Source organism: Odocoileus virginianus, chromosome 23 (assembly GCF_023699985.2).
Source record: "Odocoileus virginianus isolate 20LAN1187 ecotype Illinois chromosome 23, Ovbor_1.2, whole genome shotgun sequence".
NCBI lineage: Eukaryota > Metazoa > Chordata > Mammalia > Artiodactyla > Cervidae > Odocoileus > Odocoileus virginianus.
The window spans coordinates 32,318,701-32,332,469 of record NC_069696.1 but is presented as its reverse complement, the minus strand read 5'-3'; the positions used below and the strand labels follow the sequence as shown (position 1 = coordinate 32,332,469).

The window sequence follows — 13,769 nt, the reverse complement described above, 5'->3', positions numbered from 1 at the left end:
GATGGTCCTGTGGTTAGGACTTTCCCTTCTAATGTAGAGAGTATGAGTTCAGCTCCCTGGTCAGGGAGTTAGGATCCCACAGGCCTTGTGGCAAAAAAAACCCAAAGCATAAAACAGGAACAATATTGTAACAAATTCAGTAAGGACTTTAAAAATAAGCAAATAAAATCTACAGGACTAAATATAACCTAAAGGACTAAACACATAAAGAAATGTGTATGTTTTTAAAATAACAGACTAATGTTGCATAAAATACACAGTCTAAGGGCTTCCCTCATAGCTCAGTCAGTAAAGAATCTGCCTGCAATGCAGGAAACCCAGGTTTGACTCCTGGGTCGGGAAGATCCCCTGGAAAAGGAAATGGCAATCCACCCCAGGATTCTTGCCTGGAAAATCCCATGGAGAGAGGAACCTGGCGGGCTACAGTTCATGGGGTCACAAGAGTCAGACACGACTTAGCAACTAAACCAAGGGCATTGAAGGTGAAAGTGAAAGTTGCTCAGTTACGTTCAACTCTTTGTGACCAGGAGGACTATACAGTCCATGGAATTCTCCAGGCCAGAATACTGGAGTGGGTAGCCTTTCCCTCCTCCAGGGGATCTTCCCAACCCGGGGATCAAACCCAGGTCTCCCGTGTCGCAGGTGGATTCTTTAACAGCTGAGCCACAAGGAAGCTAAAGGCATTACTTTCCATTTATGTGCAACTTTGGAAGAGCTCATATTCCTCGGAAAGTAAAAAATGGAGCTCATCATACTTCCCTTCAGCTTGTCCAGTTCCCCACCCTTGCATATGGCCCCCATTCATCCAGATGTCTCTTTCTGAAGATTGGAAGAAAGTCCTTGAATTGTCATGGGAGACATTCTTTTCCCTCCTTATTACCCATTTCATATCCACTTAGTACAGTATCCACTAATACTTATCTTTACAGTCAGTGTCCTTTTCCCTCATCCTCCCTGCATCTCTGTTCATGGCATCCCAGTCGGGGCCCTATCTCAAGTCCTCATCAGTTCCTGACTCTTATTGGTGTCCTGGTTTCCTGCCTGCATCCTGCTCTATCCCGACCTCAGCATCCTGCCTGCCTGCTTGCCTGTCATGCCTTTTCCTGCAGCCTTCCTCTCTCACAACACTGTGTCTCTTTGACTCCTTTATCTTTGCATGTGCTGTGCCTTCTTTCTGAAATGCTTTTCTTCTATCTAGATCATCCTTCAAAACTCAGTTGTCATATCCCCAGTCTTAAGCCCTCCCTTCTGTGTACTTCATTAGCACATCTGCTACTTCTAGGGAGGATTTTTTCGTACACACGTTTGTTCTTGCCTGAGCCCCTCCTAGTGTGTGAGCTCACTGAAGGGAAAGAATTATATATATATATATATACACACACACACACATACACATATATACACACATACACATATATACACACATACACATATATACACACACATATATATATCCTAGCACATTTGTTGTTGTTCAGTCGCTCAGTCCTCTCTGACTGTTTGCGAGCCCATGGACTGCAGGACACCAGGCTTGCCTGTCCATCATCTCCTGGAGCTTGCTCAAACTCACGTGCATTGAGTGGATGATGCCATCCAACCATCTCATCCTCTGTCGTCTCCTTCTCCTAGCACATAGTGGATCTGCAATAAGTGGTTATATAAATACATTATGTTTGTGAGAGATGCAAACAAAAGCAGGAAATAGGAAAGTCTGCTCACTGACCTGGCATCTGAAATTGGCACTATATATAGCAGAGGAGAGTGAAAAAGTTGGCTTAAAGCTCAACATTCGGAAAACTAAGATCATGGCATCCGGTCCCATCACTTCATGGGAAATAGATGGGGAAACAGTGGCTGACTTTATTTTTCTGGGCTCCAAAATCACTGCAGAAGGTGATTGCAGCCATGAAATTAAAAGACGCTTACTCCTTGGAAGGAAAGTTATGACCAACCTAGATAGCATAGTGAAAAGCAGAGACATTACTTTGCCAAAAAAGGTCCATCTAGTCAAGGCTGTGGTTTTTCCAGTGGTCATGTATGGATGTGAGAGTTGGACTGTAAAGAAAGCTGAGCACTGAAGAATTGATGCTTTTGAACTGTGGTGTTGGAGAAGACTCTTGAGAGTCCCTTGGACTGCAAGGAGATCCAACCAGTCCATCCTAAAGGAGATCAGTCCTGGGTGTTCATTGGTAGGTCTGATGTTGAAGCTGAAACTTCAATACTTTGGCTACCTGATGCGAAGAGCTGACTCATTGGAGAAGACCCTGATGTTGGGAAAGATTGAGGGCAGGAGGAGAAGGGGATGACAGAGGATGAGATGGTTGGATGGCATCACCGACTTGATGGACATGAGTCTGAGTGAACTCCAGGAGTTGGTGATGGACAGGGAGGCCTGGTGTGCTGCGATTCATGGGGTCGCAAAGAGTTGGACACGACTGAGCAACTGAACTGAACTGAACTGATAGCAGTGCCAGGGACTGAAAATGGGAAACCAGAGCAAAATCTTCATTTCTAAGTGTTTTAGGGGGCTTTGACGGTTAGACATGGCAGTTTTGGCAGTCTAGCTAAAAAGGCTATTTTGTTAATTAAACCAACAATTGATCTTTTTTTGCTCCTCTTAACTCTTTGTCCATTTTCTGAAATTGTCCTTTAAATCCTTCTCTTATAAAAGACAAATGTAAGATTATGCGAAGTAGAGACCTTCTGGTTTGCTTTCGGAGAATAAAAGGAAAAGATTTCTTCCTTAAGAAATCATTTACTTGTCCTTTTTTCAGCAGAGAGCTAAATTTATTAATAATTATTTGTTAATTATGTGACTGCATGTGATTTATTTTTAAATTAAAGCATTTAATTTAATCCTGTAATTAAAGGATTTTCCATATAAATAAATGAACATAAAGAAATACAATCATAAATTTTAAAAAATATTTTCTTAAACCTTAATGCCCTGACTTGAAGTTTGTAAGAAATAGTCTATAATAATGAAGGCATTATACCCTTCATATGCCCTGCCAGTGTAGACTATTTGATAAATCTTACAGAGTGAATAATTTTATTATCTAACTAGACTTATTCTATCCTAGGCCAACAAGTGATAGTATTGTTCACTGGCTAATGGTAGGAACATTTCCCTGGAGTCCAGTGACAAGGACCCCACGAAGAAACAGATAACAGTATTTATAGAGTTTTACCTTCAATTTACGCATTCACTAAGTTCATGGCTCCCACATCTCATTTTCCCTATTTCTTTCCCACTTTAAAGCTTCTCTTCTAATTTAGTTCCTATTATTATTATTTATTTTTATTTTTTGTAATGGGTATTTGTCTCTTTCCACTTTTTGTCTGTCTCATTATTATCTATACTCCACACATCTAACTCTATCCCTTCACATCTTCTATTTCTTTTTTCTCTGTATTTATTTTTATTTATTTATTTGGCTGTACCAGATTTAGTTACAGTACTCAGGATCTTCTGTCATTGTAGCGTGAGGCATCTTTCAGTTGCAGCATGTGGACTATTAGTTGTAGCATGTTGGATCTAGTTCCCTGACCAGGGATCGAACATCCTGCATTGTGAGCTCAGAGTCTTAGCCACTGGACCACCAGGGAAGTCCCACTTCTATTTCTTTTGTTTCTTTTTTTCCCCCTTACTGCAGAGTCCTTGAAAGTCCAGCTTGGGATGTTCTTTGAGGACTCTTCCTTATAAGGATTGTAGAGTCGGCTGGCTATCCCCAAGCCCAAAATGTATTCAAAAGAGAAGTAGACAAAAAGATTAATCCTGGACTTCCTTTGAGGGTTGAATAAGCCTGAGAATAGGAAATACCCACTCCACAGATTGGAAACCACCTTCCTCTATAGCCAATAACCTGGGGGAATCTATGGGGGAGATTTGCACATCGATAATAAAAGGAATCTTAGTCATGCATTTCTTTGAACTAAATGAAAGCATAAACTCTTTCCATGACAAACTCTAGCATCAAGTTTCTCCATTCGTGTCAGCTAGATGACTGAATTTCAAAGACTGAGAGAGGTTCAAACTGAATTAAGAGTTAATTAGTGCTCATTTCAGCAGTATATATACTAATATTTGAATGACACAGAGATTAATATGCCCCTGAACAAGGATGACATACAAATTCATGAAGTGTTCCACATTTTTTGAGAAAGTTAAAAAAATAACTTATTTAAAATTGCTTCGAAAGGAATAAAACACCTAGGAATAAATAACTAAACAGAATAAAGACTTATACTCTGAAAAATATTAAAAAATTAATGAAGGAAATTGAAGATGATACAAGAAATGAAATGATATTCTGCGCTCTTGGGTTGGAAGAATTAATATTATTAAAATGATCATACTACTCAAAACAGGCTATAGATTTAATGCAATCTCTATTAAAATACCAATGACATTTTTCACAGAACTAAAACAAATAATCATAAAATTTATATGAAACCACAAAAAAGACCCTAAATTACCAGAACAACCCTGAGAAAAAGAACAAAGCTGAAGGTATCACCCTTCCAGACTTTAGACTACACAACAAGACTACAATAATTGAAACAGCATGGTACTAGCACATAGATCAATGGAACAGAATAGAGAGCCCAGAAATAAACCCACACATCTATGGCTAATTAGTCTTTAACAAAGAAGAGAAGAATATACAATGGAGAAAAGACAGTCCCTTCAATAAGTGGTGCTGGGAAATCTGGAGAGCCACATGTAAAACAATGATATTAGAACATTTCCTTATGCCATATACAAAAATAAACTCAACATGGTAAATTGTTAGAAGAGAACATAGGCAGAACACACTTTGACATAAATTGCAGCAATATTTTTTTGCGATCTGCCTAAGGTGAAAAATAAAATAAAAGCAAAAATAAACAAATGGGACATAATTAAACAGAAAAGTGGTATCACCTCACACCAATCAGAATGTCCATCATTGAAAAGTCTGCAAGTAACCAACACTGGAGAGGGTGTGGAGAAAAAGGAACCCTCCTACAGTGTTGTTGGCACTGTAAATTGTTTGAGACCCCATGGACCATAGCCTCCCAGGCTCCTCTCTGTCCATGGAATTCTCCAGGTAAGAATACTGGAGTGGGTTGCCATGCCCTTTTCCAGGGGATCTTCCTGACCCAGGGATCAAACCCAGGTCTCCTGCAATGCAGGCAGATTCTTTTATCGTTTGAGCTAACTGGAAAGTCCAAGGATGTTCCTTAAAAAACTAAAAATGAAGTTACCATATAAGCCTGCAATCCCACTTTTGGGCACATATCTGGATAAATCAAATCCTTTACAATGACCTAAATCAAATCCCTTGCAACTATACTGTGGAAGTGACAAATACATTCAAGGGATTCAATCTGATGGACAAGAGTACCTGAATAATTATGGACGGGGGTTCATGACATTGTATAGGAGTCTGTGATCCAAACCATCCCCGAGAAAAAGAAACACAAAAAGGCAAACATCCATGTCCTCACAGCTACTAGTAAGGGACTTCTCCCCCACACCAAAGATAATGATGTTTAAGTCTGTCCCTTACCCATTTTTTAGTCTCCAAATCTTGAAGGAATTCAGTTTGACAGTTTTCATAGAAAATGTCTTCATCATCTGTTCTGTCCAAGTTGTGGTCCATTCTGGTAAATTCCCTTAGCAAACTGTAAGTCACATGATGGAGAGGTTGTTATTATGGCTTCAGTCTACAGTTTAAGCCTGCCTCAGACATTTCTAGAGGAAGAACACCTGGATCTTTCTGGCCCCTAAAAGCACCTTCTACTCTTGTACTGATTTTATCCTGTGTGAATAATGTCTAGTGCAGTGCATTACTCGAGATAGAAATAGAGAGGCTGGATAAATATTTGTTGACTGACTTAATAAATGATTTAACAGTGAGATTCTGAATTCTGAAGCCACTGCACAAACATACTGTGTGTGTGCAAATGTATGTGTAAAATAAACAAATAATAAATATTCTTCTTTTAAAAGTAGAGTTAAAAAGTATCATATGGTAAAACCCCGGTAGTTCAGCAGTTGCTGCTGCTAAGTCACTTCAGTTGTGTCCGACTCTGTGCGACCCCATAGACGGCAGCCCAGCAGGCTCCCCCGTCCCTGGGATTCTCCAGGCAAGAACACTGGAGTGGGTTGCCATTTCCTTCTCCAGTGCATGAAAGTGAAAAGTGAAAATTGAAAGTGAAGTCGCTCAGTCATGTCCGACTCTTAGCAACCCCATGGACTGCAGCCTACCAGGCTCCTCCGTCCATGGGATTTTCCAGGCAAGAGCACTGGAGTGGGGTGCCATTGCCTTCTCCAGTTCATCAGTTAGGACTCCACAATTTCACTGCTGAAGGCCTGGGTTTGACCCTGCTTGGGGAACTAAGACCCCATAAGCCGTGCAGCATGGCACCCCCTTCCAAAGAAGAGTGTCCTATGGCTCATAGAAAAGGAGTAAGTCTGTGCTACCATCATGATGTCTAGGCCCTGAGATGTCCTCCTCCCAACATTCACTAGTTTATTTATTCTTCCACAGAGATTCTATGCATAAATAAGCAGCTATGTTTATGTAAATATATATATGCATTTAAAAATACAAATTAGAGGATATTACATACACTTACTGTACTTTATAGGGCTTCCGTAGAAGTTCAGACAGTAAAGCACCCACCTGCAATGCAGGAGACCAGGGTTCAATCCCTGGGTCAGAAAAATCCTCTGAAGAAGGAGATGGCCACCCACTCCAGTATTCTTGCCTGGAGAATTCTATGGACAGAGGAGCCTGGAGCGCTACAGTCCATGGAGTGGCAAAGAGTTGGACATGACTGAGTGACTGATACACATATGCTGTACTTTATATTTCTGTTTTAATGACTTCTTTTGGAGTGCATTTCATATTAGTACTTATAGAGCTGCCTCATTTTAAACATCGTTATATGGTATTCCCTCCTGAGGCTATATCATAATTTGCTAATCAGCTCTCTATTAATGTTTATATGCATTATTTCTAATCAATTACCACTACAAACAATGCTGCAAGGAATATCCCTACACATCTATGTGTAAACGTGCAAGAATATCTATTGAATAAACTCTACACTAGGATTGCTGGCTTAATAGACACACATACTTTAAAAATGTGTTTGTGTGTGCTCAGTAGCTCCGTCATGTCTGACTCTTTACTGCCTCATGGACTATAGTCTGCCAGGTTCCTCTGTCCAGGAAAATTTCTAGGCAAGAATACGGGAGTGGGTTGCCATTTCCACCTCTAGGGAATTTTCCCAACCCAGGGATCAAACCTGAATCTCTGGTGTCTCCTGCATTGGCAGGTAGATTCTTTACTACTATGCCACCTGGGAAGCCCAAAATTTTGATAGAGTACCAAATTATGCTTTAAGGAGGCTAAATCCATTTAAAATTCCAGAAAAAAAATGGTGAGTGTTCCTGTTTTCCCATTCTTTTCTAAAATTATGTATTAGAAAAGTGATCTTGATCAATCTGGTAAACTTAAACTGGTTTATCATGGTAGTTTTAATCTCTTTTTATGAGAGGTTGAACATCTTTGCCTGTGTGTATAAAATTCATTTGTATTTCCTTTGTTGTGGTAATTGTGTTGATAATCCCTTGCCCATTATCTATTAGACTATTGTTATTTCACTGGACTGCATGTATATGTATAGATGTGTACACACACACACATATACTCACATATACTTTTGAATGAATCATAATATACAAGTGATTAAGGCCTATGATGGTAGTTTCTTATCTATAGGTCTTGAACCTTGGGTGGGGGGCCCTCTCTACCCATCCTCCAGAGAAAGTAGCCCTGGAATCAACATACATTTATATAGATTTAAAAAATACCACTGAATGTTTCCAAATGTATATGCTACTGTTATTAATAAGTTATAAATGAATTTTAAAACATCTTTGATGCAGTAGCTTTTTTGACATATGAGAGGTTCTGAGAAATCTTTTCCTTTAAAAAATTTCTTTTGATTTAAAAAGGTTGTAAGCCATTTTTATAATATAGAATGTTATCATATGTTGACAAATGCATATATGTATTTATATGAATATTTGTACTTCCTCTACTCTAGAAACCATTTTAAATGGTTAATGTCTTTAGCAGGTGAAGATAATGAAAGTACAATACATCAACGTTTTTACACAGATGGAAACTAGAATCTTGACCATTCCTATTGACAGCTATCTGCCTAGTTTCTGACCGTAGGTCCCTTTACTGTCTCATTGGAACTACCACACTAGATATTCACTAGGCCAGAACTAGAAGAATTGTAGAGAAGGTTGTCAACCCAAACCCTGAACTTGGAAATCTCATCCTTTGGCCCTACCAGCCTGAGGAAGTCTCCAGACAAGACCGCACAAAGGACCCCTGGGAGCTCAGCCCTGACTTACTTCTGAGTTGTGCCTTCAGTCACATTGATATTTTGAAGAAAGCCATTGTTTTTCTCTGTCAACTCTCGCTCCTTCCCAACTGGCTTCATCTGCAGAGGCATCTCATCACTTAGCTTCATGAGAGCCATCTCTTCAGCGCTGCAGGGACGATAGTGTATTTCTTTGTATTTGTAAAGCTGATGCTTGTTTTACTCTTTTCGTATTGTGGACAAGTAAGTTCTTTCCCATTTTTCACTACTATAAACAATATAATGGGCTTCTCTCGTGGCTCAGACAGTAAAGCATCTACCTGTAATGCAGGAGACCCAGGTTCAATCCCTGGGTTGGACAGATCCCCTGGAGAAGGAAATGGCAATCTACTCCAGTATTTTTGCCTGGGAAATTCCATGGACAGAGGAGCCTGGCAGGCTCCAGTTCATGGGGTTGCAAAGAGTCGGACATGACTGAGCGAATAACACACAATCAATATAGTAATGAATATCCCTGTTTGGGAATTTTCAGTGCATCTCTATTACTTACTTAGAATACTTAGAAGTGGAACTCCTGGTAATATGATATACTGATTTTTTAAGGATTTAGAAAAATATTCCCAAATTTCTTTCTTAAAGTTTCAACCACTATACAGTAAAAGTCCAGTAGCTGTGTATGAGAACAAGAAACTTCCTGCCTTTGCCTTCAGCAAAGAACTGAATTGTTAACAGTATGTAAGTAGTGAGAAAAATCATAGTGAAAGGAAATAGGAAAGAAGGTAGAAAGGGTGAGACAGATTCTGGAAAGCTCAAATGAAAAGCCATAGGAAAGTATTTAAGTGAAATGTAACTGGTAGTAATGAGCAGAGATCAGAGGGTTGTGTGTTAGTCCTTCAGTCGTATCTGACTCTTCTGACCCCATGGACTTCAGCCCACCAGCCTCCTCTGTTCATGGTGATTCTCCAGGCAAGAATTCTGGAGTGGGGTTGGGTTGCCATTCTCTTTTCTTCTGCCATTCTCTTCTTCCCAGCCCAGGGATCAAACCTGGGTCTCCTGCATTGCAGGCATATTCTTTACCATCTGAGCCACCAGAATAAGCAGAGATCAGAGGACTGTACCCAGCCTTAAACAGCAAGAAATCTTCTCCTCTGGGCACTCAAATGGGTGACCGTAGTAAATTGTCACAGAGGGTGGTCTGGACCTCAGGACCTTGAGAGACAGAATTCCTAAGGGACAGGGGGGACTGTAGACTGACAAAACAGGAAGTGATTGGCAAGCATCTTCCTAGAAGAGTGATTTATGGCTATGATTAGGAACAGATGGAGGGAGAGGCACGGGGAACCACAGAGATACTGGAATCATCTGGGCAACCAAGGGCTGGCCAATCAGTCTGTGGCAAAACTGAGCTTTATCTTTTTTTAAAAAAGTTTGTTATCCTGAGTCTTCATTGACGCGCACAGGTTTTCTTTAGTTGCTGCTCTTCTTTGCGGTGTGTGGGCTTCTCATTGCCGTGGTTTCTCTCGTTGCAGAGCAAAGGCTCTAGGCACATAGGCCCCAGTAGTTGTGGTGCATGGCCTTAGTTGCTCCGCAGCATGTGGTATCTTCCTGGACCAGGGATCAAGCCCATGTTCCCTGCATTGGCAGGCAAATTATTAACTACTGGACCACCAGGGAAGTCCTGAGCTTCATCTTTGACCTATGTGGGGACCCACCGTGGATGTCAGGCAAAGGGGACTCCTGTGAAGGAGAAGCTACAGGAAGATGCCAGAACCTAGAGTGTGACAAAAAAGAATAAATCTTTGATCTCTTTCAGGAAGGACACTGTGATCTGCCGAATCTCGTATAGCTTCCATCTGGACAGTTTGTCTGTGTCCTCAAGATAGTAAGCATTACCAAGGCAATTCCAAACTCTATAAGATGAGTGATCACTGAGTTCTGTTGAGTTTTGTGTCTCTTTCCAGTCCAAAAATTAGAATATGCTACAAATAATAAGATTTCCCTATTTTGGTAACTCTTTGGCATCCTAATGGCTTCCATTTGGTTGATTTAAAGGAAAATCTCTTCCTCTCAAATCAAGTAGCTTCACAAATTCTGCCCCCAAACATTTTCTCACATTTCAAACAACAGAGTCCTAATGATGGCTTATGTTTGTGCAGCTCCTAATAGATCACGAAGTACCTCTCACACATTTCTTTATCTGTGTGCATGCTTAGTCACTTAGTTGTGTTCGACCCTTTGTCATCCCATGGACTGTAGCTCACCAGCCTCCTCTGTTCATGGGATTCTCCAGGCAAGAATTCTGGAGTGGGTAGCCATTCCTTTCTCCAAGAGATCTTTCCGACCCAGGGATCGAACCTGGGTCTCCTGCATTGCAGGTGGATTCTTTACCGTCTGAGCCTCCAGGGAAGCCCTTCTTATCCAGTTCCCACAACAGCACAGTGAAGAAGGTTTCATTGTTGTTTGGTCACTAAGTTGTGTCCAACTCTTTTGCGACCCCATGGACTGTAGCCCACTGAGCACCTCTGTCTGTGGGATTTCCCAGGCAAGAATTCTGGAGTGGGTTGCCATTTCTTCCTTCAGGGGATCTTTCAAAACCCAGGAATCAAACTCATGTCTCCTTCAGCTCCTGCATTGGCGGGAGGATTCAAAGGGATTAGCCCTACTTTCTGTGACTCTGGGAGATGGTGTAATGTATTTAGAATCACATAGCAAAGCCAGGACCCAGAACGTCCATGTCCTCACAGCTACTCGTAAGGGATTTCTCCCCCACACCGAAGATAATCTAGACCAAGCTCTCCAATAAAACTTTCTGTGATGGTGGAAATGTTCTTTACACTGTTCAGTTCAATAGTACCAGCTACCTTTGTCTACCTATGAGCAATTGAGGTGTGGCTAATGCAACCGAGGAAAGAATTTTTTATTTAATTCAAACACACTTCAATTTAAATAGTCATACGGAGCAAGGGGCTACCATATTGGACAACTCAGAATTTTCTGGACCAGGGATCCACAAACTATCATTTGCAGGCCAAATCCATCCTGCTTCCTGTTTCTGTAAATAACAATTTTTTTTTTTTAACACAGCCACACCCATTCCTTCATGTATTGTCTGTGAGTGCTTTGGTGCTGCTATGACAGAGTGGAATGGTTGCAAGAGGAACCTAAATTTGGCATGTAGAGCTTAAAATATTCACTTTCTGGCCCTTTGTGGAAAAAAAAATTGCCAATCCCTGTTCTAGACCATCTTTTTCTATGATAGTGGCTGTTTCCTACAATGAATCAACCGATTGCAGTAAATAACAACTTCATGACTTCCCTGGTGACCAGTGGTTAAGAATCCACCCGCCAATGCAGGGGACAGGTCTGATCACTGGCCCAGGAAGATTCCACGTGCCTCAGAGCAACTAAGCCCATGAACCATGACTGCTGAGCTTGTGTTCTTGAGGCCATGCTCCGCCACAAGTGAAGTCACTGCAATGAGAAGCCCACACACTGCAACTAGAGAGTAGACCCTGCTTGCCACAACTAGAGAAAGCCTGTGTGCAGCAACAGACTCAGCACAGCCAAAATTAAAATCAATCAATCAAGTAAACGAAAAGAAAAGATTTTGGATTTTAGAGAGTCAGGCTAAGTTCATATCACAACATCAATACATAGTAGCTGGGCATAATCTTAAGGTTCTAGGTCTTACTTTCCTCATCTGTACAATGGGGCTTAACACAGTGTCAGATAGATGCAAATACTTGGCGATGGTTTCTATCTATTTGTAATTAAAAATGGGAGCTATTGTAAGGTATTTTTGGCCTCAAATATTACAATAATTATAACAACAATAATATGCTTACACACATGCAGCACCTTCAGTTTATAAGGCACTTTCACTAAGTTACTTCTTTAATCCTCATCTCTACCTATGTAGTCAGTCAACCAAGGCAGATTTTATTACTTTTTTAGAAGTAGAAACTGACAGAAATGATCCATGATCTATCCAAAATTTTATTTCTGGAAAATGGTAGAAACAGGATTTTAATCTGTAAATTCTGGCTACAAGTTTTGCCATCATCCTATTATTAAATGTAAATTTGATGCCCACTCTGTTTTCATGCTAAAGAATTCACCTGCAATGCAAGAGACAGGGTTCAATCCCTGTGTCTCTGGATCCCCTGGAGAAGGAAATGGTAACCCTTTCCTGTATCCTTACCTGGAAAATCCCATGGAGAGAGGAGTCTAGCGGGCTACAGTCCATGGGGTTGCAAAAGAGTCAAACACGACTTAGCAACTAAACAGCAAAACAATGTTTTCATGGGTCAGTTAGCAGCCTTCTTACCTCAAAATAAAACCATCTTTTGAAGCATCTGATAAATAGTTATGTAGTGTGGATCCTTGCTACTCAAAGTATGGTCTGTAGATCAGTAGAATCAGTATCAAATGGGAGCTTGAATCTCAGATCCCACCCTAGACCCACTGAAACAGCTTCTGCATTTTCACAAGATCCCAGGGGATTCCTAACCCTGTTAAAGTTTGAAAGTGCCTACACTCTAGGCCTCATCAGCTAGAAAATTCCCTCTTCCACTTTGGCTCTTCATTCCTATATGTTTACACTATGGGCCTCTAGGAATTTGGGGTACAACTGAGTGAATTCCTCCTCCTTCCCCCTCTATACTTCATCAAAACCTTTAAAGTTACAAATTTGGAGAAGTGTTAGTCAGAAGGAACAGAACAACTGTTTCAAAAAACAGCTGGTGAAATCTATAATTTACATTTTTTGGACATTTTCTCCAGGCCAGACCACCTACCTGCTAGCTGGTCAATTTGGGATCTCAAAAATTTTATAGCATGATACTAAGAATCAGGGATTTGGTGTCATCTTGGCCCTGGCTTGGTTATAATGAGCAGGTATGGCTGTGAAATTGTATATACCTGGTGATATCCTTGCTGCATCCAATCTGGTGATCACAGATACCTCTAAGTTCAGTGGGATAGGCTAGAAACAGTCAAGTTTCCCTGGAGAGTTCTGGTGATGCTGGGTCCTCCTTTCCCCAGCAACAAAGGCAGAGGGGAGGCCATTGATGAGGGTGCACGCCTAGGCAGGTGAGTTTGCAGTTGGACTTGCCCTCTTTGACATTCCGCTTAGAATGCAGCACATGTGACCCTTCAACCCCCTCTCACAGGTTGCAGGTACATAGTACTCTCCTGCTTTTCTTTTACCTCTGTCTCCAACCTGTCTCCAAGCTTCCTTGCTTCTCTTGCCAACTCTTTGGAAATGAAATCCTGCCCTGGCCTCAACCCTCTGACCATCCATCCACTGGGGTCTGACAGGAGGCTCTGGGGTGATCTACCAACCTCAGCTTCTCCCACGTCTGCCCTTTCATCTC

At 41.1% G+C, this 13,769-nt stretch overlaps 1 protein-coding gene and 1 non-coding gene across 2 annotated transcripts in view; one reads left to right on the top strand and one right to left on the bottom strand.

The window, feature by feature from the left end:
• The window catches only part of SMCO2 (single-pass membrane protein with coiled-coil domains 2), a 35,737-nt gene extending 22,229 nt beyond the window's left edge, over positions 1-13,508 (bottom strand). The window contains exons 1-3 of the mRNA XM_070454180.1: positions 13,315-13,508; positions 8,426-8,563; positions 5,556-5,670 (exon numbers count right to left, since the gene is read on the bottom strand). Of these exons, the coding sequence (XP_070310281.1) occupies positions 5,556-5,670; positions 8,426-8,553 (243 nt within the window). The 5' untranslated portion in view covers positions 8,554-8,563; positions 13,315-13,508. The remainder of the gene's footprint in view (positions 1-5,555; positions 5,671-8,425; positions 8,564-13,314) is intronic.
• On the top strand, positions 4,057-4,159 carry LOC139030764 (U6 spliceosomal RNA). Its single transcript, XR_011483165.1, has one exon. It is a non-coding gene; the product is annotated as a U6 spliceosomal RNA (small nuclear RNA).
• Positions 13,509-13,769: the final 261 nt, after the last annotated feature.